This window comes from Eretmochelys imbricata, chromosome 4 (genome assembly GCF_965152235.1).
Source record: "Eretmochelys imbricata isolate rEreImb1 chromosome 4, rEreImb1.hap1, whole genome shotgun sequence".
Lineage (NCBI taxonomy): Eukaryota > Metazoa > Chordata > Testudines > Cheloniidae > Eretmochelys > Eretmochelys imbricata.
This window is the reverse complement of record NC_135575.1, coordinates 111408209-111431612: the sequence shown is the minus strand read 5'-3', so window position 1 is coordinate 111431612 and position 23404 is coordinate 111408209. Positions and strand designations below refer to the sequence as shown.

The following is a 23404-nucleotide window of genomic DNA, read 5'->3' as shown; positions in this document are numbered from 1 at the left end:
TGGATCCACTAACTTTCTCGTATCGTACATATCCTCTACCTCACACGGTGTTACCTTCTTTAGTTTTGATTGTTCCAATAAAAAGAACTCAGCACTCGTGTACACCCTGGCACCCAACATTTATCTCCAGTGCATATTAATGGCAATATGATCAAGCTGTTTCTGGGTGAAGCCATAATTTGATCTCCATGTCAGTTTGTCTCTTTCCTCACATGGAAACAGTATATCCCCAATACAAAAGACTGTTTAGGCTGCAAAGCTGAACAAAACATTGTCCATTGTCAATCTGCCCTGGGATGCCATGTCTGCCCATAATGCGCTCATATCCAATATTATTGCCGTCAACCTGTGCATTTAGCTCTCCCATGAGGTTAACAATATCATAAGTATTGATCTTGCCAAGGATGCTCTGCAAGCTTACATAGAAACAGCCTGATCCGTTCATTGGTATAATTTTTTGGTGCATAACACAACCTCTGACTTTTTGCATGGTTCATCAAAGCATGCGGTCAATATTCTAGAGTTACAGATTCCCATTCTTCAGTACTTTAGCAACTTCCTTGATCTGTAATAAGGCTGTGCCTTCCTGGTGTGTCATCTTCTCTTCCAGATTATAAAACCACCATACCTTCCTCTGATAATTTGCCTCATCTAGTCCATCTCATCTCACTCAGTCCAAGTACACTTAGGCCAAAGATTTACATTTCTGTGATAATCTTTATCAGCCTCCCTGTGCTCCAAAGTATTCTAATATTCCAGAATCCAATTCTTGTCTTAAACTTAGCTGTAAAAATACCTCATTTCAGACTAAGAACTTCATTGCAACTTTGATTCTCCATCATTACAGCATAGGCAGGATTTACTGCTCGGCCAGTACTATCTTGTCTTAAGTCCAACAGACCGTGATTCTCGGCAGTTTTGTTTCTATTGGCAAATCTGTGACAGACATACTTGTTTCTGGACATGTACAACTAGAATTAACTAGATGAAACTGAAGGGTACTTGTAACCGGCCAGTGGTTATGGGCTCCTCCCACTGCAAGCACTTCATAGCCCACAGAACTCACCAAGCCACATGAAGCTTCCTGTACTATTAGTTCAGATTAATGAATTGACTGAACATTTGTTCGACACATTACTTCTATAAAAATCATACTTATGCTCCAGCTCATTAAACAGCTAGAATTGGGTATGCACTATGTCTCTCCTCATAATTAGTGTAGATGTAGAGAAGATACCGTGTAATGTTCTGAAATACATACAGAGAGGTAGATTACAGGAGAAAATAGAAATAATATTTCCCTATACATCTCTAGCACAGTGATCTCACCACATCCCATAATCTTGCACGCAGAAATGCAAAGTACTGGGATTCAGATAACGGCACGAATATTACTTGCGTGTCTTACAGTCTTCACAACTAAAAAGTAGTTAAACAAAAAACATTAATTGAAAAACAGAAAGTAAACTGTCTACAATTTCTAAAGGTTGTAAAATGGAGCAATTGTATCAAAAGGTTAAGCGAGATTCATGTCTGCTTGGGGAAGGTAATTGCTCAAATGGTGTGGCAGTTCTGAAAAATATCGTAAGTTCTGATGCTTATCTAAATCAAAGCTTTTGATATTTGTCCAATGTTAAAGCCTTAAATAACGGCACTATAATAAACAATTAATTTAAGAGAAAAAAACCACGTAATCACCCTTCCTATAAGGGAAAGTTAGAGCTGAAGGAGAAGTCTCTGAACAAGCAAGTTCATTATTGAGAAACACCACTTTCTTCCAGCTCCACTGTCAAAATACAAAATTACAACAAAGCTCACTGTAATTTTTCTTCATTAAGTTGTGTTCAGGCACTGAGGCTCAAATCCTTAAGTGTCATTTTCTAGCTTTGTCACCTTAAACCAAAATATTTTTTTCCTGTGGAAACTTAAATTTATGTATGCAACTCATAGCAACAATGTTCCATGTAATCTTTACGTGCGAATACAGAAATCTAATAAGATTAATGATTTTGCAAACATATAGATTGTGTATCTCCTTAATTTTCTTTCCTCCAGGTGGCAGAATTATATTTAACTTCAAGTAAAATCCCTCCTTGAACGTAAGCTGAACAAGCATAGATAACATATTTCAGGTTTTAAAAAGTCTATTACATTTTAGATGATTAAATGTAAAAAAGTAAGATAAAAGAATAGAGTATCCAATTCTAGGATTGTAATGATGAAAGTACCTTCAACTGTTCAAAAATAGCAACTTTTCATTTTAGAGATCTTCCATTTAAAAGGCTTCATACACTATGGCATCATGCCAAATCTTACAAAGTCTCCCCCTTTAAAAAAACTGCTTTTTGGTATTCTACCATTTAATCTTCTCTTTTATAAATTTTTTTTTTTAAGTTTAACGGTTTGTTCTGCTAAATAATAATAAAAAGCCACCACATTTTTCATGCATTACTTATCCTAAATTATTCTTTTTCCTTCAAAACATGATTTGGAGAGAATGTCTGACTTATTTTTAAGACCATATGTAGCATCTCAAATGTAATAAATACTGATAATATTACCTCTATGAAATTTAATTTTGCAAGTGTAACTTCTAAATGTTATTTATTATTAGTATTTCACCTGATTTCCTCTTATACTGATGTTCTCAATATTATATCCCAATCTATACTTTCGTTTGTTAGAGGTCTGCTCTTATAACTCTGTGATAGGAACCATCAGAGCAGCACAAGAAAGCAGACAAGCAGAGTCCCTGTCACTTTACCTGTCAGAAACAAAATGTTTCTTTGCCTTTTCCCCAAAAGCTGATATCTTGGGAGACATACATTTAGGAAGAATACCAACTGTTTGCTAAGTTAGGGAGAAGGGGTCTTCTGGGAACAAACAGTGACAAAAAGATAACCTACTATGGGGAAAGCACTTCCCTCTATTCACTATTTCATTCCTGCCACTGTATTTCAGAACTGGTGTAATTTTACTGAGCTCAATACATGGGAGACATTCAAATCAAAATACTTGTAGGAATGTCTTTAACAAATACTGTACTTTGACTTGTGTAGTAACTAAACACCATAATCTTTTTTCTTATATTCATTTATTCATCCACTTTTCCAGGAAATATGATCATGAATAGGCATTTTATACCAATATTCATTCAGTGGCTCTAAGCCAGGGTGTGGAAATGGACAAAAACCTCATATCCATAGACACTAAAACTAACCTGACAAGTTCTATTGTTGCCTAGAAGTTATTCCTATTATTTTCTCTGCTGCCTACTATTCTTCATTTGAGGCGGTCATTGTTAGACCTGGAATCTAAAGTTCACAAAAGCAGACTGACAATTATTAGGTCATTAGAATAGATTTATATATCATAGTACCATACTGAAAGGTTTCATAAGAAAAACCTATTGTGTCTTTAAAATATTCTGCAGTAAAATTTACAGTGTTGCCAGTCTACCATTTTCAACCATACTTTATGCCAACATCTAAACCAATACAAACAAGTGAAAATTGTTCTGAAGTTGGTTTGTGTGAGGATACCCCCCACTCCCACAATATTTTATTATACTAAACGCAAAACATTTACCCTCTATATTTTTCCTGAACATTTTTTATTTTTGATTAAATTAAAAAACCTTAATAAATACCATACCATCAAGACTGCATAGTTACTGAGGGAGTAGCACTGAATGGTGGTAATGTTTTCATCTGAAGAGATAATGTGACATCCATCAGACTTCCATCCTCCCTGTCCATTGAGCAGATCGAAGTCCCATTGTGCCGCAACAGCATCTGCTCCATGAGCAATACGTCGCAGTGTCACGTTAATAGCAATGTGGTGATTGGCTAAGCTTAAACCATCTATTTGAAAAAAAAATATGGAATTGATTTTATATAAAAATGTTTCAATGTTTAATTTTCAAACCACACTGTAAATATTAATGCTGGATAATATCTGATTCTTAGAGGTGTGCTAATTGAAACATTAGTACACCTCTTGAATATAATGTCAAGGATCAGGTTTCTAAAGCTTTGGCATTCTTCTAAGGTCATACAAATGTAATAATAACCAAAAACAAACCTATCTTGGTGAGAATAACTGGCGTTACTACTGTACGTCGTTTCCCATCATCTGCCAGATTTGTTGAATTTCCTGTTGCTGGGAAAAGTTTTCCGTTGCGAAATGCAATAAGTTGAAGCTTGTAGATGGACTCATTTGTTGGCCTAATTTCTCTTTTCTGCTTTTGTGTAAAAAGGGAGGGTGGCAGCTGAATAGAAGCCTCTACAATAGTGTTCTATAAACAAACAGATTTTGAGAAGTATTAATCTCTGAACAAAAAAGGGATTTTTTGGTCTTATTTAGAAGCTCCTCCAGTTCATCAGTGTTGGGCTTTCTTCCTTTCAACAGGTTTCAGAGTAGCAGCCGTGTTAGTCTGTATCCGTAAAAAGAAAAGGAGTACTTGTAGCACCTTAGAGACTAACTGTTAATCTCTAAGGTGCCACAAGTACTCCTTTTCCTTTCAACAGTGTCTGAAGGAAACAAAGTTTATACAGAGCTCAGGACTGTAATGCTTCCAATAATCCACCAGAACATGCTTTAACTAAAAACCTTAAAACACCCTTTAACATGGAATTATTTGTTAATCATTGCCAGAAGCTGGGAATGAGCGATAGGGAATGGATCACTTGAGGATTACCTGTTCATTCCCTCTGGGGCACCTGGCTTTGGCCACTGTCGGAAGACAGGATACTGGGCTAGGTGGACCTTTGGTCTGACCCAGAATGGCTGTTCTTACGTTCTTAAGATGGTGGGAGATTTAGTACATAGTTACCTTTCTGGTAGCCAGTAAAGCTCAAATTGTTAATAACAAGTTCCTACAGTCATAGTCTCTCTACATGGTGGGGCAGGTCTGTTCGACCCAGGCCCCCGCCCCCACTCCACCCCTTCCCCCAGACCCCTGCCCCTTCCCCACCCAGTTCTGTCCCCTCCCCCAAGTACACCTTGTCCCTTCTCCTCTGCCCCCCTCCCCGTGCCTCTTGCAAAGCTGAACCACGGCTGGTGGGAGGCACCGGGAGGGAGGTGGAGGAGTTGATCAGCAGGGCCACTGGTGGGCGGGGCACTGAGGGGAGGGGTCGGGAGCTTGGCTGCCAGTGGGTGCTAAGCACTCACTAATTTTTTTCTTTGGGTGCTCTGCCCTGGAGCACCCACAGAGTCAGTGCCTATGCCTAATGTTTTGGGAGATCTCTTGGGAGCTAGACATGACAGGCAAGGCCAAATGCCAGACATGCACACAGGTAGATGTAAAGGTAAATGCTGTAATTGTTTCATTTGGAGTGGTATTAGCAGTGCTTGAATTACATGAGGGACTTAAGGGGGCCAGGCCCCCCTAACTACTTTTAGGAGCTACCTCACTTCTGACTTATTCAAAGGCACCAGAGGGGCATGTTTTGGCCCCCTTACTTCTTCCCTGTATGGCCAGCAGCAGGGCCAGGAGCTTCAGAGAGAGCAGCAGCAACAAGTGCCAAAAACCTATGGTGGGGAGACACAGAGAGGGAAGGGTCTGCAAAGGGAGTAGAAAGCTGCTGGACCAATCAGCAGCCCTGGCACCACCACTGCAGGGGCAAGGGGTCCCATGACCAGAGGAAGCAGGTCTCACTGAGCATGCTTGGCATTTATTGGTGGATACCAGGCTCCAATGCCTGCATTGAAGAAGCCCCTTCATCCCATCAGCAAGAGAGAGGTGCTGTCCAGTGCCCTAGCCAGCTGCTCAGCAGAGATTGGTTCCTGCATGCCATGCCTGGTCCCGACCACTCCACTTCCAGAGATGGGCGGGGCAGGGGGGAGGACCTGGGGGACCTACAAGAGGGGAATGAGGACAGAGAACAGAACTGTCACGGCAGGAGGACCTGGGGGGATGAGGGGAGCAAAAATCCAGCCTTACCCCTTCCAGGAATTCCACACAGGGGAAAGGGCTCTGTGGGGTGAGGGAGAGTCAGAGTGGATGCAGGGCAAGATGGTGTGCAAGTGCAGAACTAGGGGAGGCAGGATGGTGTCAGGTGCAGCTGGAGGCAGGACTAGAGCAGGGAAGATGGGGTTGTTAGTTGAGTGCAGAAGACTGGGGGGGAGGCAGGGGCAAAAGGCAGACAGGTGGTAGTGGGGCAGAAGAAGTGCTGTGATGGGAGCAACAGGGGGAGCTTGAGAGGGGGAAAAGGCAGGTGCAGAAGATGGTGGGGTAACAGGTAAAGGAAATCAGGGAGTTTAGGGCAGGGCAGGAGGGATAGGGAGGGAGAGTTAGGGGTCGGAGCAGAAGGCAGGATTTAATTGGTAAGGGAGGAGGAGGCAGTTGGGGTAGGGAAAGAGGCAGGGCAGAAGTGGTGGTGGGAGGCTGGGCAGAGGGGAGAAGACTCAGCTTGACAGAGCAGAGAATAGAATTGAAGCACAAGGGCCAGCCAGAGGATTACCGGGCACCGTGCTCCATATTGCCTGCAGGACTGCTCATATTCATTAAGGGGTCCTCCTACTTTTCCCCCCCATAATTCAAGCACTGGGCATTATCTACAATTTTGTACACAAGTTATTGGTATAGTACACATCTGCAGTGAAGCTCCAATATATGAAGCAATAATGGCAAATTGATAAGCTGCACTGGCATTTAATCACAAATGGATTTTCCATGGAGTCAGAGTTAAGTACTTCCCCCTATATACAGGCAAATGAATCTGTCAGACTTGTTTTCTAGTTTGTACTCCTTCACACTGTCAGTATTTATCTAGATATGTATATGTCCTCAATCACCATGAGACACACTTGTTTAGACGTGTGTCAAAGTAAAAAATTTGAGTTAAGTCAACGTATCTTAAAGGTTACTTTTTTTTTACTTGAAAGTTAAGTGTAACATGCAGACAGCATACCAAAATAAATGTACTGAACATTAAAAAGAGGTCAGGAGGTAATTCACTTTCCATGCTGCTGAAATACTGTGTGTGTCTAATGCCTTGTCTACACTTCACAGTTCTGTCGGCAAAAGAGACATGAGGCATTGCAAACCCTTCTCAAAGCACCTTGTGGCCAGCTGCACAGTGGGATAGTTACCCACAGTGCACTGCTCTCTGTGTTGATACAAGAGCTTTCAGTGTGGATGCACTCTGCCGACACAAAGAACATAGTGTGGACATGCAACAGCATAACTTTTGTCAACAAAACTCTGTAGTGTAGATATAGCCTAAGAGTATGGTGTTGGTGGTGTTTTTTTTTTAATGTAGACACCGGTCCATTAAGAATTGTTTTGAGTAATTTAGCCAAAAGCAACACAAAACCAACTTCTTTATTCCTCTCATAGCTTCTCTACTCTTGTTCTTAAATAACTGTTCTGTATTACAATGCAGTAAGAATATTTTAACATTGGAAACTTAATTTAAGCCACTTTCCAACCAATTAATCTCTAAGTCTTATAAGCCAATACAGAAACAATGAGCATCAGACCTTTAGTGCCAAACTTGACAGTGTATTTGAAACATTGCACTTAAAGCTTAATTGCTTATCTAGGTTTCCATCTGGATCTCTTCTCCCATAGTCAGAAAGTCCTGTACGGTCTGATGCAGCCACTTTCTGAAATACAGTGCATGTCATCCCAGTGAAGCCAGTTGCCTTTATTACGTAAGCCTCCAGAGCAATATTTGGAGAGTACTGTGACAAGAAAAATCATATAGACAATAAATAACTTTATACCACATAAAAACAATCTTCAAAGGATTCTTCACATTAATTTTATACAAAGACCAGAAAAGCATTCTGTATAACTGTCAGATTAATTTGGTCGGAATAATTCTTTTTCCTTTTAGGAATCTCAAATATTCTAGACCTCGAAGCACAAATCAGACAATGTCAAAATCTATTAACTATGAAAAAAATTCACTTTTCAAAATAAACCAGAAATGTTTACTTTAAATTAATGGAACTTTATGCTTACTGTTGAGTAAACTTGAGCTCCATTTGCTAGTCGATACATAGCAATTCTCTGTAAACATTGTACAATTCTAGTGCAAGCTTTGGCCTCTCTCTGTGACATCCATAAAACACGTTCATCAGCTAGCATAATGTTACTTGCAATGTCCACCATCACATCACCAAGCTAGTATGGGACAGAAATAAGAAAACACCATGTCACCTTCGGTCATTCATCTTTTGGCACATCAATAAGAAGCATAAGATTATTTTCAAGCCAGAATTATTGCAAACCTAATACTACTGTCAGCATCTTAAAAAAAAACAAGAAAACAGTTGTTCCCACATCAACCATTATTTGTCAGGTATGTTACTGGAGTGGCTTTTAAGAGTCAGATATTTACCTCACTGTAATATTACTGTTAAGACAATATATTTTGTTTTCCCCTTCTGTCAGTTAAATTTACTATACTCCAAAAGCAAAAGAGCATGAGACATTTAAGAGGGCTACCATCAACTTCAACGTTAATCTATTCAATAGTTAAAAGTAGTTTTTGGTGGTACTTCTGATAACCAGACACTGTCAATTCTGGAAATTTAAGTTTTTCTTTTTTTCCCTCTTTTGCCACAACCTTCCTCTCTCCTCTACCCCCGACCCTGGAAATTTCCTAAGTTAGACCCCAAGCCTGCAAACATTTATGCACATTCTTAACTCTGAGTACTGACAACAGCTCTATGAAGTGAAGGACATCTGTAAGATTTTACAGGATCAGTGCCTCATACAGAGGAAACAGTGACACAGACTATATACGAATGCTGTCAGATGAACAAAACAAAAAACCTGACCTCATTCAGTTACTGTAATCTGGGGTGTTACTTTTTAACAATAGCAGGTAAGAAGACAGCAGTGAGATTTTTAAGCTTTTCAAACAAGGAAGTCCATACCTGGAAGTGAAGATTTGCCACATCTTTTCCACTGCTCTGCTAGGGACTGATCCTGCAAGGTGCTGAGCACCCTCAACTGTCAGTGAAGTCAACAGAGAGAGGGCGGCACTCAATACTTTGCAGGATCAGGCCCTTATTTAATAAATATTTCTGAAATAAATCAAAACTAAGGCAAATGGATAAAATGCTTATTAATTTAATTATAAAACATACAACTTCTTATAAGTCTGTTGGTTAAACTGATAATTTATTGTAAAAGTCAACAAGAAATTCCTAAAATTATAGGAATCAAACTTAATTGATTCTCTCTGCATAAATCATGAACTTATTATCAAGTCACACTCGCCCACTCTTTCGTCAATGTCATCAAGAATTTTCTTAAAATGTTTCTAAGCCGTGATGACATCTTATAGTTTTTTTCATTTTCTAATGTGGAATAGTCTGACACAGACCCCCACTCCCCGAATGTTTGTTTTTTCTAGTGGACACCTGACACTGAGGAAGCTATTAAGGTTACAATTCATGTATTCTACATCTTTCAGACTATTCAAACTGCACAATGAAAAGCCACTTGAAAACATATTTCATATATTTACCAGCTCTAAATTTTAATTAATTCCAGGAAAGCAATGTGTAGTGATTAATTTAAAACTTTATTTTTATTTAGACTAAAGGAAGATTATTAAATGTATTGGCTATTCATGCTAGAGAATGGCCTATCACTTGCAACTTTCCAGCATACCAACAAATCAAACAGGTTTCACTAAATATGGTTAAAAAAACAAAAAGAACAATACATCATCTACAGAGAAACTGAGGAACTTCAGCTACTATTAAAAACACTATGTATGAATTTAACATTGACAGTTTTATCGCTTTTATTACCTTCAAGTAGTGGCAGAGTGACAACAGATTGACAAATCATTGCTGAGAAAACAATACCCTTATAATATATTAAATCACGCAGCAATCCATATTTTAGGTTAGGTACTAAAAACAATCATTTAATAAATTATTTTTTTAATTATTTCACAAACATATAGAAACATTAAATTTAGGACAAATTAACTGAGCTATGTATTTAAAAGGGAACTGTAATGTGAAAATCCTCCAAAGAGTTTATTGTGAATTTTTATACTATATTATTTGTTCGTGTTTGCATGGGGTGGGCATGTTTTTTTGGCCAAGTTCCAAATTATTGCACTATGATCTCCAACTTTCCAATATGCACTGAACAGTGAGATCAAAACCACTGTTCAGCAGTGAAAAGGAGTTTCTATCCACTCCCCCTCAACAATAAACACTCTCTAAGATAATATTTTAATGTCTTATATCCCATAAGATATAAGATGACTGAAAAACCTTAGAGATACACCTCAATATTGAATAAAGCCAGGCTATCATGGGGGGAAAAAGATAAGTCTTGTTTTATTCATTACTGAGAGGATCTCTGAGGTTTTCATTATTCAGCTTTTTATATAAAATCATTCTAATGAAAACCTGGGTGACCCACTCTATACTAAATAAAACCAGACGTACTGTACCTATCTCCCTGCTCCATTGCTGACCAGAGACATTACAGGTCCAGTGAATGCTGGAGGATCTCAGCATGAATACAAAGTCTTTGACCATGGGTCAGCAACTTCAGGAACCTACTAAACAAAGAAAAAAATGGAATAGAACCTGAAATTTGAGCTCCTCAACCTAAGGTTTAGAAGGTTTTATTATTTAAAACAGGTATTTTTAATAAGGCAAATATTTCATCCAGTTATCTTGAAAATGGTATCAAATATTAGAGGTACCTCTTTGTACTTTTCAGCAAATCTTCCAAATTTTTCTATCATTTCAGCCACAAAAATAACATCCATCTTATCAGAAAAATTTGCTGCTTCAACAGTGTAAGCCAAAAGCTGTCTTGCTGTTGCAACTGCATTAGTAAGGTTGAGTGGCATCTATATAAAGAACAAATATGAGCACCAAAAAAAGGAACATTTAAATCTAAATACAATTTAGGAGAATGCCTAAGTGTTTCAAATTTGAGACTACTGTAAAACAAAAACAAAACCTTAATTTTTTAAATAAAGTACAATTAATAAATTTCTCTTCCTTTGCACATCTATTTCCTGTGTATACAGATAAAATTGTTTTCCAAAATTCCTAGAGCATGAAAAGTATGTTTCATAGCTAGTCAAGCTAAGAGAAAGCTACACACATCACAGCCACAATATCTATTGACATATTTAAAATAGAAAATGTACTTGAAATTAATGAGAGGCTCTCCCTAAAATATAAGAAAAGTTCAGTGTCCCACTCCTGCAACAAAAACCAGGCAGGCAGACTCCTGCATCCTCCCAGAGTCCTATGGACTTCCTGTGGCACTGCACAGGGTCTCACCTGCATGGTTCTCTTTGCAGCATCGGTGCCTGCACCAGTAGATTTGGAAGCATGGTTTTAGAAAACAATGATTGATATCCCTAGCGTATATTAGTTCAGCAGCCATAATGCATCATTAACAAAAATCAAGTTTCAGAGTTCAAATACTGCATATAATCTCTCTGCACTTTTCTTTTTTTAAACCAGCGAATTCATTTTTACATTAAAAGGTCACATTCATGATATGCAAGTCACAGTACAATGTATATCAATCTGTCTGGATTAAGCAATATTTCCGTAATTTTTTCTTAAGGTAATGAAGAATTCCCTTTAACACAAAATTAACCGTAGCAGTCACATCTAGACGTTCCATTTTATTCAGTGTTTCCTTCCATTTCGGATCCAGACCAATATTTAATTTAAACTACCAGGTATTAAAAAGATAATATACCTAGTCCCTAAATAAAGACAAAAACAGTCTAGCAAAACAAATCTTTGGGCCTGGATTTACCATGTCAGGGGGCCCCCTAACCAACTGATTTCTGTGGGTGGTGTTGGGAAAGGCCAAACCTGAGTTCCTGCAATGCCACTCAGATTTGGTTCGGCTGTCCCTCCATCATGATGGCAGGGGGTAAGGGAGGAATGATGACGGGGCCAAATTTGAGTGGTTTTGCAACCTGGCATTTTGGGTGGCCAAAATCAGGAGGAGCTGCCCTACCACGGAGTGGGAGTGGAGTGAAGATGCTGGTGAGTGGCCAGGATGTTGGGAGGCACTCGGGGCTGTGGTGAGTGGGATATATGTCAGGCCTCCTGGGATGTGTCTGGGGAATCTCAGCGTAAGTGGGAGCTGGTGGAGGATTGCTGGGATACATGTGGGATGAGAGGCATTTGTTTCTGAATAGTGAATGTCTGGAGAGAGGGTGCTTTGCTAAGTGGCCCCTCTTAATGCTGTGCAGGGTGGACAGCAGTTGCAGAAGAATTAGACTGGGGTCACAGTGATGCACAGGTGTGCCCCATTCTCCCCTCTGTCATGGTGGGGGCAGCCGGGCCAAATTTGAGTGAAGGTGTGGGGAAGGCCCAATTTCCATAGTGCACAGGGCCCCAAAACTATTTAATCTAGCACTGAAAATTTTTGGGAGATCCAAATGTTTTCTGTGCAAAAAATTACTAAAGTTTTGCTGACCTACCTAAAATTTTGTTACACAGAAAAAGATGATAATTTTCAGATTACTTCTTCTAAAGGAATAATTAAATCACAGAGCTCAATATTAAGGTAACATTTTTGAACATTCCTTACAATTTTGACAGAGCAGAGAAATAATTATACATTTAAATATGGAAAAATTAGACCAGTAATCCTGCTTCTCTTAAAATATTCCTGACTGGATTTTCACCTTGGGTTTCAGTTTTCTAACATGAGACTCACAGAACTCTCCCTAACTATGAAAAAAATATTGCCCCCCAAAGAGCAGTGGCAGTACGATGGAATATAAGTGAAGCTCCCTAATCACAGACATGTTCCACCCACTTAATTTAGTTGCTGTCCTGGGAACTTCTAGTCAATTCCTTCTTGACCTATGTCTGCCAAAAAATAAAAGGGTCAACTTGTTAGGTCCATTATTTGTTTCTATAATGGTAGCTACCTAAAGGCCCATCTACCAGAATTGGCGCCCCAGTATTCTAGACATTGTAAAAATACAGTCTGGGACAGTCTAAACCCTTACAGCTTACAATCTAAACAGGTAACACAAAGAGTGAGAGAAAGGAGCGTTATCATCCCCATGTTACAGATGGGGAACGAAGGCATACAGCTATTAAGTCATTTTTTCCAAAGTTATACACCGAAAGTCTGAGGTAGAACAAGGACTTGAACCCAGATGTCCTGAATTCCAGGTGGTGTTTTGGTGCTAGTTTTCTAATACCATGTCGTATTGGCAACACCATTGAATTATGGTTACTGATTCTGCACGTGTATCACATAGTAATATTTGTAGAAGATTACGGTTAAGGCTCTCTCTCCTTGCTGTTTGCTTTTAATGGTTAATGGAAATTTATTCAGAATTTTCAGGAAAGTGTTTCATTTATAAACACCCACATAAGAGACCCATGGCTGACTGCAACTCCCAGGTAAATTCAGTAATTTATTTGGATGAGGTTTCAATTATGAGTGATTCTGGGTTTGAGAAACATGCAAGGAAATGAACCTTGTAGGTTTATTTACTTGTTAAAAGTAAATGCACATTTAGACTTGAGAGGATCCAGTGCTATGTGTGTGTAATTCTTTCATCCAGCATTAATTTGCAAGTTGTTTCAAAATTAAAGTTTCTTCTATATTTTTAGGAAGGCTTTTCCTTCTTTTCTTTTTCACTTTTTGTTCATTTTCTTTAATGGAATATTTCTGGGACAAAGAATAAACAGGATTAAGTGAAATAAGATTTAAGGCTGACCACATCCTGGATCATTTTCATATTACTTAACGTTTAATTTCCAGTGGACTACTGAAACTTAAGTCTATACTTATGTCAGATTTCCAGCTTTTCCATCTGTAAATGTTCATAATTCACCAAAAGGAGTATTAGTCCATTTCAATATTCTATGCAGTGATGTTTTGAAATTCTTTTCAAGTATTAGGCATAATCTGTTACAACATTCTTACAAAACATTGGTGAGTGAGAGTGGGCATAAAGAGAACCATATTAGGCCCTGATTAGAGGTTGCAAATTCCTGATTGCTGTAGCTACTCACCACTCTTTTTCAAACCCAGATCCCCAGTTTTTGGGTGAATGACTGTCATTTAACTAATGTAAGTGACACTTCACAAACATTTATGGTTCATCATGCAGAGCACCTACAATTACACTTACAATAGTGTTAGTTAACTCAAAGTAATTGTCAAATCAACTCAAATAGCAAAGAACAAAGCACTACAATCTAGACAGAGCCTGAAACGGTCTCAAAACACAAAACCTTTAGGGTAAAAAAATGTATGGTATATTTTTAAGTATGATTAATATCTCTATTTTTAAAGTGTATCTGCATTTGTAAATAAATATTAATGATTTACAGAATCAATAAACTGTGTCTATAACAAAGTTATGTTCCAAGAGTCTGTGTGATTAAATTGGAGACAAGAACAGCTCAGAATTCAGTAAGTCTGACCCAGTGCTATACTAGACAGCTAGAGTAACCTTTTACATTTTGGGGAGGGTGTTTGAGGTTGAGACGGGGTGGACTAGGCCCAGAGGCCTCAGGTTCCTTCAACACCCATCCCAGGAAAGGAGCAGTAGAGAGGTCCTCCAAGTGGGCTAGAGTGGCTGCAGGGGAGGCAGCCAATGAGAGAGGCTGCAGGGAGCAGCCAATCAGGACTCAGCAGGACCCTATAAAAGGAGGTGCAGGGCCAGCATGAGTTCAGTCTGCTCGTAGGGACTGGGGGAGCAAGAGGTGCTCCTTGGCTGGCTGCAGGGGCTGAAAGGGATGGACAGATCAGTTGCTGGCAGGGACCGGGGGAGCCCAAGAATAGCTCCTGGCTTGCTGTCGGGACTAGTTATTGGCAGGGACCGGGGGAGCGAGGAAGGAGCTTCTGGCTTGTTGCTGGGACTCAACTAAAATGGGCTATGGGAAGCGGGCCAGGGAAATGTAGAGCAGCCATTAGTAAAGGGACATAGTGCAAGGCTGCTACACTATGCAAGGGTCCCTGGGTTGGGATGCGATGCAGTGTGTGAGACCAGTTCCCCCCCACCAGCCACTGGGAGGAAGTGGCTATGCCCTAAGGAAGAGAATTAGAACTTTGGCACTCCAGAGAAGGGGGCTGCACTGAGACTGACTCAGTGGGGAGCTGGTGGTCAGCGAACTGCGGGCTCAGCAAGAAGGCTAGGGTCACTGAGGTCTCTAGGAGAAGTAATGAGTCCCTAGTTAAGATGCCCTCAGGCTTCTGCTCAAGTCTCGAGTAGGAGCCTTGCACCCTACCCAGACCAAGCCAGGGTACCGTGACAGGCACTGTTGGACTAGTTAAAAACTGAACCCAGGGAGGGCTGCAGAGGAGGACACACCAACCAAGGGTACCAGGATAGGCCCTTTCGAACTGGGTAAAGACTGAGCCCAGGGAGGGCTGCAGGACATTGGGGACATTTTGGATTATGTACCCCGGAAGAAGTTTGTTTAATTTGGCATATGGACTGTCCATAACTCAGACGGAGGACTGAGTCACCGAAGACCTGCCTGAGGAGTGCAGCGGCCGACAGAGGGCAACTAATGGAGGAAATTGAGGAAAAAACTGCAGCATGCACACACTTGATGACCAGGGGCGCCCGTGAGAGGTGAGTGCACCCCATTACAGAGGTTGTCAGAATTCTCCAATTCACTAAAATATCCGATGGCCTCTGAAAGGAAAGCTAAACCAAATTCTTGTGTAATCCCACAGGTTCCAGTGTTAGGTTCTGAGCTGTGAAATGCTAATAAAGAGACATGATCAGATAACAAATGGTGTATACATTGATCCAGTGAACACTAGATACTTTGTAACGAAGGCTAAGACTTTGTCATGCATATTTTTAATAAAAGTCATGGACAGGTCACGGGCAATAAAGAAAAATTCACAGAAGCTCATGACCTATCCGTGACTTTTTAACTAAAAATACGCATGACAAAATGGGGAGCTGCAGGCTCTGAGTTGGAGGGTCCCCCCACCACCGCTGCAGCTGGGACTGCGGGGCGGCCCCGCTGCAGCTGGGTGCTCAGGCTCCTGCAGTTCCCAGACACCAAGGGTGGTGGGGCCCTACAACTCCCAGGCGCCGGAGGCTCAAGTCACGGATTCTGTGACTTGTAGCTCTATTGCAGTGGAGAGGCAAATTTTCAAAATCTTATTTTCATTGAAGATCTTGATTTGAGTTATTTTAAAATAGTTTCACAAAAGATAGAGAAGTACAAATTACCTGATTAAACATATACAGGACTCGAGTAACATCATTTGCATATTGGCACCGAGAATAGTCCTCTTCTGCCCAGAATCCTCCTCTGTCACATCTGCGCCAAGCTCTTCTCTCATCCTGAGAGTTGCCAGGATATATCCCACTGCCAGCAGAGTAACGAGTACACAGTAGGTATGCAGTAATGCCTGCCAATGTTCTAGGCCACCTACAGAGTTGAAGGCAAAAGATTAAACAAATTTACATGACAAGTGTAAAAAATTGAGTAAATAAAAAGAATTAAACACTATGGCACCAAATAAAAGACACTTCAGAACAAAATATCTGCTAACTATTTAAAAGGCCACATTGGCGAGCCTTCAGTATTTTCAGGCAATTTGTATCTGGATTTATTAACAAAAATGAGTTCTAATGTCAGTATTCTATTGTTTCTATTCTTTCATCAGTCTGCACACTGGAGAGAAAGAAAAGTTATATAAAAACTCATTAGAAAAGATGGCAATTTTGTTCCAAATGGGAATTTACTCAATTTTTGTGGCAAGATTTCCAGATTAAGTGTTCTATAATTGGATGTTACATTCACTATGAGATGCTCTGCAGCTTTTCTACTTGCTCTGCTCACATGTGTCAGTGTAACTTTCAGATTTACTCCATTTGTCTGCTGATTCTCAGCTGCAGATATCAACAGAAGACAGTTCAAAGTGAGCAGAAAGCAACTGGACCAGCATCATATATCTACAACACAATTTTGATATTCTCTTATCACACCAATTTCTGCTGTCATAGTGAATAGAAATTAATTTTCATGTGAGGACAACCGCTCCTCTACACTGACAAGGAAAAGGAAGAAAAAAGGTTTCCTTGGAAGGAAACCGATGTTCTACACCCATATTTGGTTTGTGACCATGCACCCCCCAAACAAAATTCTGTATCTCTAACCTTTACTTTATTTTTTAAAGCATAAAACCAATCGGATAATACAGAAAAAATGAAATGGCAACATTTATTGAGTTGATTATTCACTCAGCACGTCAAAAAAGGAGTCCAAATGATGTATTAAAACACACAGTTAAGCTGTCAGGCTAATTAACATATTTCCATCAATACTAACAATGGAAGATTTAAAAACCATGAAAAATATCTGGCATGTCAAATACTTCAAGGCCATCAATCCAACTCATGAACTTAATTAAAACATGGTCCCCTTCTTGAGAATGAGCAATTTAAGTTTCTCTTGCCACCTACACTTTTCTACCTACTAAGGCCTGGTCTACACTATGAGTTTGTCGGATTTAGCAGCATTAATTCCAAATTAACCCTGCACCGGTCCAAACAACGAAGCCATTTTTTTGACATAAAGGGCTCTTAAAACCAATTTCTGTACTCCTCCCCAGTGAGGGGATTAGCGCTGAAATCGACATCGCCGTTTCGAATTAGGGTTAGTGTGGACGCAATTCGAAGGTATTGGCCTCCGGGAGCTATCCCACCATTGTGCACCACTGTGACTGCTCTGAACAGCACTCTGAACTCAGATGCACTGGCCAGGTGTACAGGAAAAGCCCCGGGAACTTTTGAATCTCATTTCCTGTTTGGCCAGGCGAGCTCATCAGCACAGGTGACCATGCAGAGCTCATCAGCACAGGTGACCATGCAGTCCCAGAATCGAAAAAGAGCTCCAGCATGGACCGAACGGGAGGTACTGGATCTGATCGCTGTATGGGGAGAGGAATCCGTGCTATCAGAACTACGTTCCAAAAGACGAAATGCCAAAACATTTCAAAAAATCTCAGAGGCCATGAGGGACAGAGGCTACATCAGGGACGCAACACAGTGCTGTGTGAAACTTAAGGAGCTCAGACAAGCATACCAGAAAACCAAAGAATGAAACGGACGCTCCGGGACAGAGCCCCAGACATGCCACTTCTATGCTGAGCTGCATGCAATTCTAGGGGGGCCCACCACCACTACCCCACCCCTGTCCGTGGACTCAGAGGATGGGATACTCTCCGCCCTGGCTGAAGATTTTGCACATGGGGAAGTTGAGAAGGACGATGAGCTTGGGGAGAGCACACAGCACACAGTTTTCCCCAACAGCCAGAATCTTTTTATCACTCTTACTGAAATACCCTCCCAAGCCAATGAAGCCGGAGAAGGGACCTCTGGTGAGTGTACCCTTTTAAATATAATACATGTTATAAAAGCAAGCGTTTTTTAATGATTAAGTAGCCCTGAGGACTTGGGATGCATTCGTGGCCAGTACTGCTACTGGAAAAGTCTGTTAATATGTCTGGGGATGGAGTGGAAATCTTCCAGGGACATCTCCATGAAGCTCTCCTGGAGGTACTCTAAAAGCCTTTACAGAAGGTTTCTGGGGAGAGCAGCCTTATTCCGTCCTCCATGGTAGGATACTTTACCACGCTATGCTAGTAGCAAGTAATCTGGTATCATTGCATGACAAAGACCGGCAGCGTATGGTCCCGGTGTTTGCTGGCATTCAAGCAACATCTGTTCTTTATCTCTCAGTGTTATCCTTAGGAGAGTGATATTGTTCATGGTAACCGGGTTGAAATAGGGAAATTTCATTAAGGGGACATTCAGAGGTGACCGTTCCTACTGGGCTGTTTGCCTGTGGCTAAAAAGAAATCCTCCCCACAGTTAGCCACGCGGTGGGGGAGGGAGGGCCACTGGAGCTGAGCTGTTCGCGTTTGGCTAGCAGGGATCTTCCCTGATACCAGCCACACGGTGGGGGGATGGGAAAAGTGATGATCCCAGAGAATTGGATGGGGGGAGGGCGTTAGTTTGGTTTCTGCTGCTGCACGTTAACAGGAAAACTGCAGCAGTAAACGGGCTCAACGGGCTTTGCTTGGTTGAAAGGAGGGGGCTGCTGTTATGAAGGTTGCAGAAGCCGGAAGACTATGGCTTACCATGGGCCCCTGTAAGCCGAATTCTGTTGCCCGGCCCTGCGTGTGTGATCTAACTCCAAAGCCGCAGGCACTCAATATAAGATGCAAAATGCGACCTTGTACCAAAATCTCACGTGCTATGTAATGTGAATAGTGTTGTTCACCATGAAAGAGTATAGCCATTGTTCTGTAAAATGTATCTTTTTAAATACTTCATTCCCTTTTTTTCCTCCAGCAGCTGCAAATGTTTCAAGCCCCCCTCCTCCATCCCAGAGGTTCTCAGATAAGGCGGCGAAAAAAACACACATGCAATGACATGTTCTCTGACCTCATGCAGTTGTCCAGTACTGACAGAGCTGTGTGGAGGGACACAATAGCGGAGTACAGGACGGTGGCCGATGAACGTGAGGAGAGGTGGCGGCAGGAAAATCAGAGGAGGCATGAGGAAATGCTGGGGATACTGCGGGATCAGACGGACATGCTCCGGCATCTGGTGGAGGTTCATGAACGGCAGCAGGATCACAGACTGCCGCTGCAGCCCCTGCTTAACCGCCCTCCCTCCTCCCCAAGTTCCACAGCCTCCCCACCCAGACGCCCAAGAATACAGGGTGGGAGACTCTGGGCACCAAACCACTCCAACCCCAGTGGACAGCCCAAGCAACAGAAGGCTGTCATTCAAGTTTTAAAGTGGCCTTTTGCTTCCCTCCTACCCTCCTCCCGCACCCCACCTGGGCTACCTTGTGAGTTATCTCCCTATTTTTATAATCAATTAATAAAGAATACATGTTTTTTAAACGATAGTGACTTTATTCCTTTGCAAGCAAGCTGTGATTGAAGGTGGGAGGGTGGGTGGCTTACAGGGAATTAGAGTCAATCAAGGGGGCGGGTTTTCATCAAGGAGAAACAAAACAGAAGTGTCACACAGTACCCTGGCCAGTCATGAAACTGGTTTTCAAAGCTTCTCTGATGTGCACCGCTTCCTGCTGTGCTCTTCTAACCGCCCTAGTGTCTGGCTGTGCGTATTCAGTGGCCAGGCAATTTGCATCAACCTCCCACTCCGCCATAAACATCTTCCCCTTACTCTCACAAAGATTGTGGAGCACACAACAAGCAGCAATAACAATGGGAATGTTGGTTTCGCTGAGGTCTGACATCACAAACCTTTTCCAGCCATCCCATGTTGATGTTGGTGAAACGTCCCTTGTGATCCACCAGTGCTTGCAGAACCATTGAAAAGTACCCCTTGCGGTTTATGTACTGACTGTCCTGGTGCTCTGGTCCCAAGATAGGGATATGCGTTCTGTCTATAGCCCCACCACAGTTAGGGAATCCCATTGCAGCAAAGCCATCTAGTATGACCTGCACATTTCCCAGAGTCACTACCTTTTGATAGCAGCAGCTCAGTGATTGCGCTAGCTACTTGCATCACAGCAACCCCCACAGTAGATTTGCCCACTCCAAATTGATTTCCAACTGACCGGTAGCTGTCTGGCGTTGCAAGCTTCCACAGGGCTATTGTCACTCGCTTGTGAACTGTGAGGGCTGCTCTCATCTTGGTATTCATGCACTTCAGGGCAGGGGAAAGCAAGTCACAAAGTTCCATGAAAGTGCCCTTACGCATACGAAAGTTTTGGAGCCACTGGGAATTCATCCCAGACCTGCAACACTATGCAGTCCCACCAGTCTGTGCTTGTTTCCTGGGCCCAGAATCAGCGTTCCATGGCATGAGCCTGCCCCATTAATACCATGATCTCCAAATTGCGGGGGAAAGCGGTTTTAGAGAAAAGTGTGTTCAGGGCCTCATCACTGCGCTGCCATCGCCTCCTCGCCTGGTTTTTCAGGTGCTGGTTCTGCATACACTGCACGATAATGCGCGAGGTGTTTACAATGGTCATAACTGCTGGGCTGAGCTGAACGGGCTCCATGCTTGCTGTGCTATGGCATCTGCTCCTGCTGGGGCAATCTAGGGAAAAGGGGGCAAAACGATTGTTTGCCATTGCTCTGGGGGAGGGAGGGGCGACTGACAACATGGCTTACAGGGTTGGCTTACAGGGAATTAAAATCAACAAAAGGGGTAGCTTTGCAAGAAACAAAATGGCCCCCTCAAGGACAGAACTCAAAACTGGGTTTAGCAGGCTGTTGATTTCACAGAGGGAGGGTGGCGAAAATGAATACAAAACAAATCTGGTCTATTTCTTGTTTTGATCCACTTCCTCTATCTTTATACATCTTGCTGGCAGCAGACTGTGCAGTACGACCGGTAGCCAGCGTCATCACCTGAGCGCTCAGCAGAAGACGGTGCAGTATGACTGCTGGCCATCGTCTTCTGCTGGCTGCAGATTAAAAGACAGTGCACTGCCGGTAGGACTGAATCGCCATGAGACGAAACTTAAAAGGGAAATGACTTGGCTGAGTCACTCCCATGTTTGCCCAGGCGCCCCTGACCTCATCGAGGTCGGTTAAAAGAGCACCCTGGACTACGTCAACGACGGCTACCAGTCATACTGCACTGTCTGCTGCCAAAAGGCAATAAACTGTTGCTGTGTAGCAATGCAGTACTGCATCTGCCAGCACCCAGGAGACGTACAGTGACAGTGAGCTGAGCGGGCTCTATGCTTGCCATGGTATGGCGTCCGCACAGGTAAGAAAAAAGGTGCAAAACGATTGTCTGCCCTTGCTTTCACGGAGGGAGGGAGGGAAGGCGGGCCTGATAATATGTACCCAGAACCACTCATGACAATGTTTTAGCCCCATTAGGCACTGGGATTTCTGCCCAGAATTCAAATGGGTGGCAGAGACTGCAGGAACTCCGGAAGTCGACCGTTGCCTCAGTACTGTGGACACACTCCGCCGACTACATACACTTAGAGCATTTGTGTGGACACACACACAATCGACTGTATAAAAACGCTTTCTACAAAACCAACTTCTATAAATTCGACCTAATTTTGTAGCGTAGACAAGGCCTCAGCAATTAGGAATTAGCAGATTGATAAACAGGGAACATTTTGGTTTTCAAACAGTTTGAAACCCAGCCATTTTCCCCTAAAGCAGGTAAAAAAAATTTAGACCTGAACTTAATAGTTCAGTAAATGATTACATATTTAATTACAACTATATCTAGTTTAAAATCATCTCAAAATATGTCTAAATTTCAAAGGTACATTTCTGTGTCTGAAGAAGGGATAGAATGAACATATTAGAGGGGGTTCCACAAAAGAAGAGGAGGTGGAATTTGAGGATCATTACAGCTGTAGTTTTCATTTTCACTGGTAACACAGAGTAACATTAGCTTCTGTCGCACATTGAAGGTCTTCTGTATCATCAAATTCCTACTTCTCTTCAAAGGTCACCTTCCAGGCTCTTCAGTGGTGGGTAAGAAGATTTAAAAGCTGAAAAGAAAGTGTCTACCCTCACACATTTTGAAGAAGATATAGCAGGTTTAGGTGGAAATCTCTGACTGGAGCAATCCATAAATGGATGGGGATTTGATAGTTGGTATCTCAGGGCCACATTGGCCATAGTATCATAAAAGAATCCCAAAGCGAGTAAGTTGTCCAAAGGGGAAGACTGTATCAGTTTTCAGAGTACATCAAAATAGGAGAGGGAGCTCTTCAATTTCAGTGGCAGTCAGAGGTCTCAACATTATGTGGTAATGAAGTGTTCGTCATTTTATGGTGACATGATGCAGTGTGGGAAAGAGAACAAGACGATATTTGTATATTGGGGTCATTGCTACAGTAGCCGAGAGCCAATAGGGAGAAGAAAAGAAATTTATCTTAAAGAAATTCATGCCCCTAACAGCAGGCCTGTAACCAGCCACAATATGTGTGCATCCATCAACATTCACACAGTGTGTGGAGCTGTTTAGAGTTGTTTATCATTCCCACCTCCATTTCTATAAATGCCACCATTTAGACTTAATCAGGATGGAAAACATGTATTGATGTCAAAACAAATCACTTTAATGGTTCTCCAAGTGCAGGGTGAACTTCCCTATGGGGCAAGGAGGAACATTCAAGGGGGCGGGGAGGAAGTACCACACTTCCAGTCCCGCTCTGCCCCCCACCTAGCTCCGTCTCCAACCCCACTTTACCCTCATTCCTTCTTTGCCTCCAGCCCAGCTCCACACTGTCCCCTGCTCCAGCCCCAACCCCAGCCCAGCTCTGCCCTCATTCCCTCTCTGCCACCAGACCAGCTCTACCTCTAGCCCCAGCTCTGACCCCATCCCCAGGTTCCGCCCCCAGGTCTGCCTTCAGCCCAAGCTCTGCTGCTAAGGAAGCCTTAGCTATGCAGTAATGGAGTGGGGAT

The 23404-nt window shown here is 41.9% G+C and overlaps 1 protein-coding gene across 1 annotated transcript in view; it reads right to left on the bottom strand.

Moving 5' to 3' along the window:
• The window catches only part of ADGRA3 (adhesion G protein-coupled receptor A3), a 134207-nt gene that overhangs the window by 41849 nt on the left and 68954 nt on the right, over positions 1-23404 (bottom strand). The window contains exons 9-14 of the mRNA XM_077815799.1: positions 16197-16398; positions 10695-10844; positions 7973-8134; positions 7486-7689; positions 4084-4297; positions 3655-3863 (exon numbers count right to left, since the gene is read on the bottom strand). Of these exons, the coding sequence (XP_077671925.1) occupies positions 3655-3863; positions 4084-4297; positions 7486-7689; positions 7973-8134; positions 10695-10844; positions 16197-16398 (1141 nt within the window). The remainder of the gene's footprint in view (positions 1-3654; positions 3864-4083; positions 4298-7485; positions 7690-7972; positions 8135-10694; positions 10845-16196; positions 16399-23404) is intronic.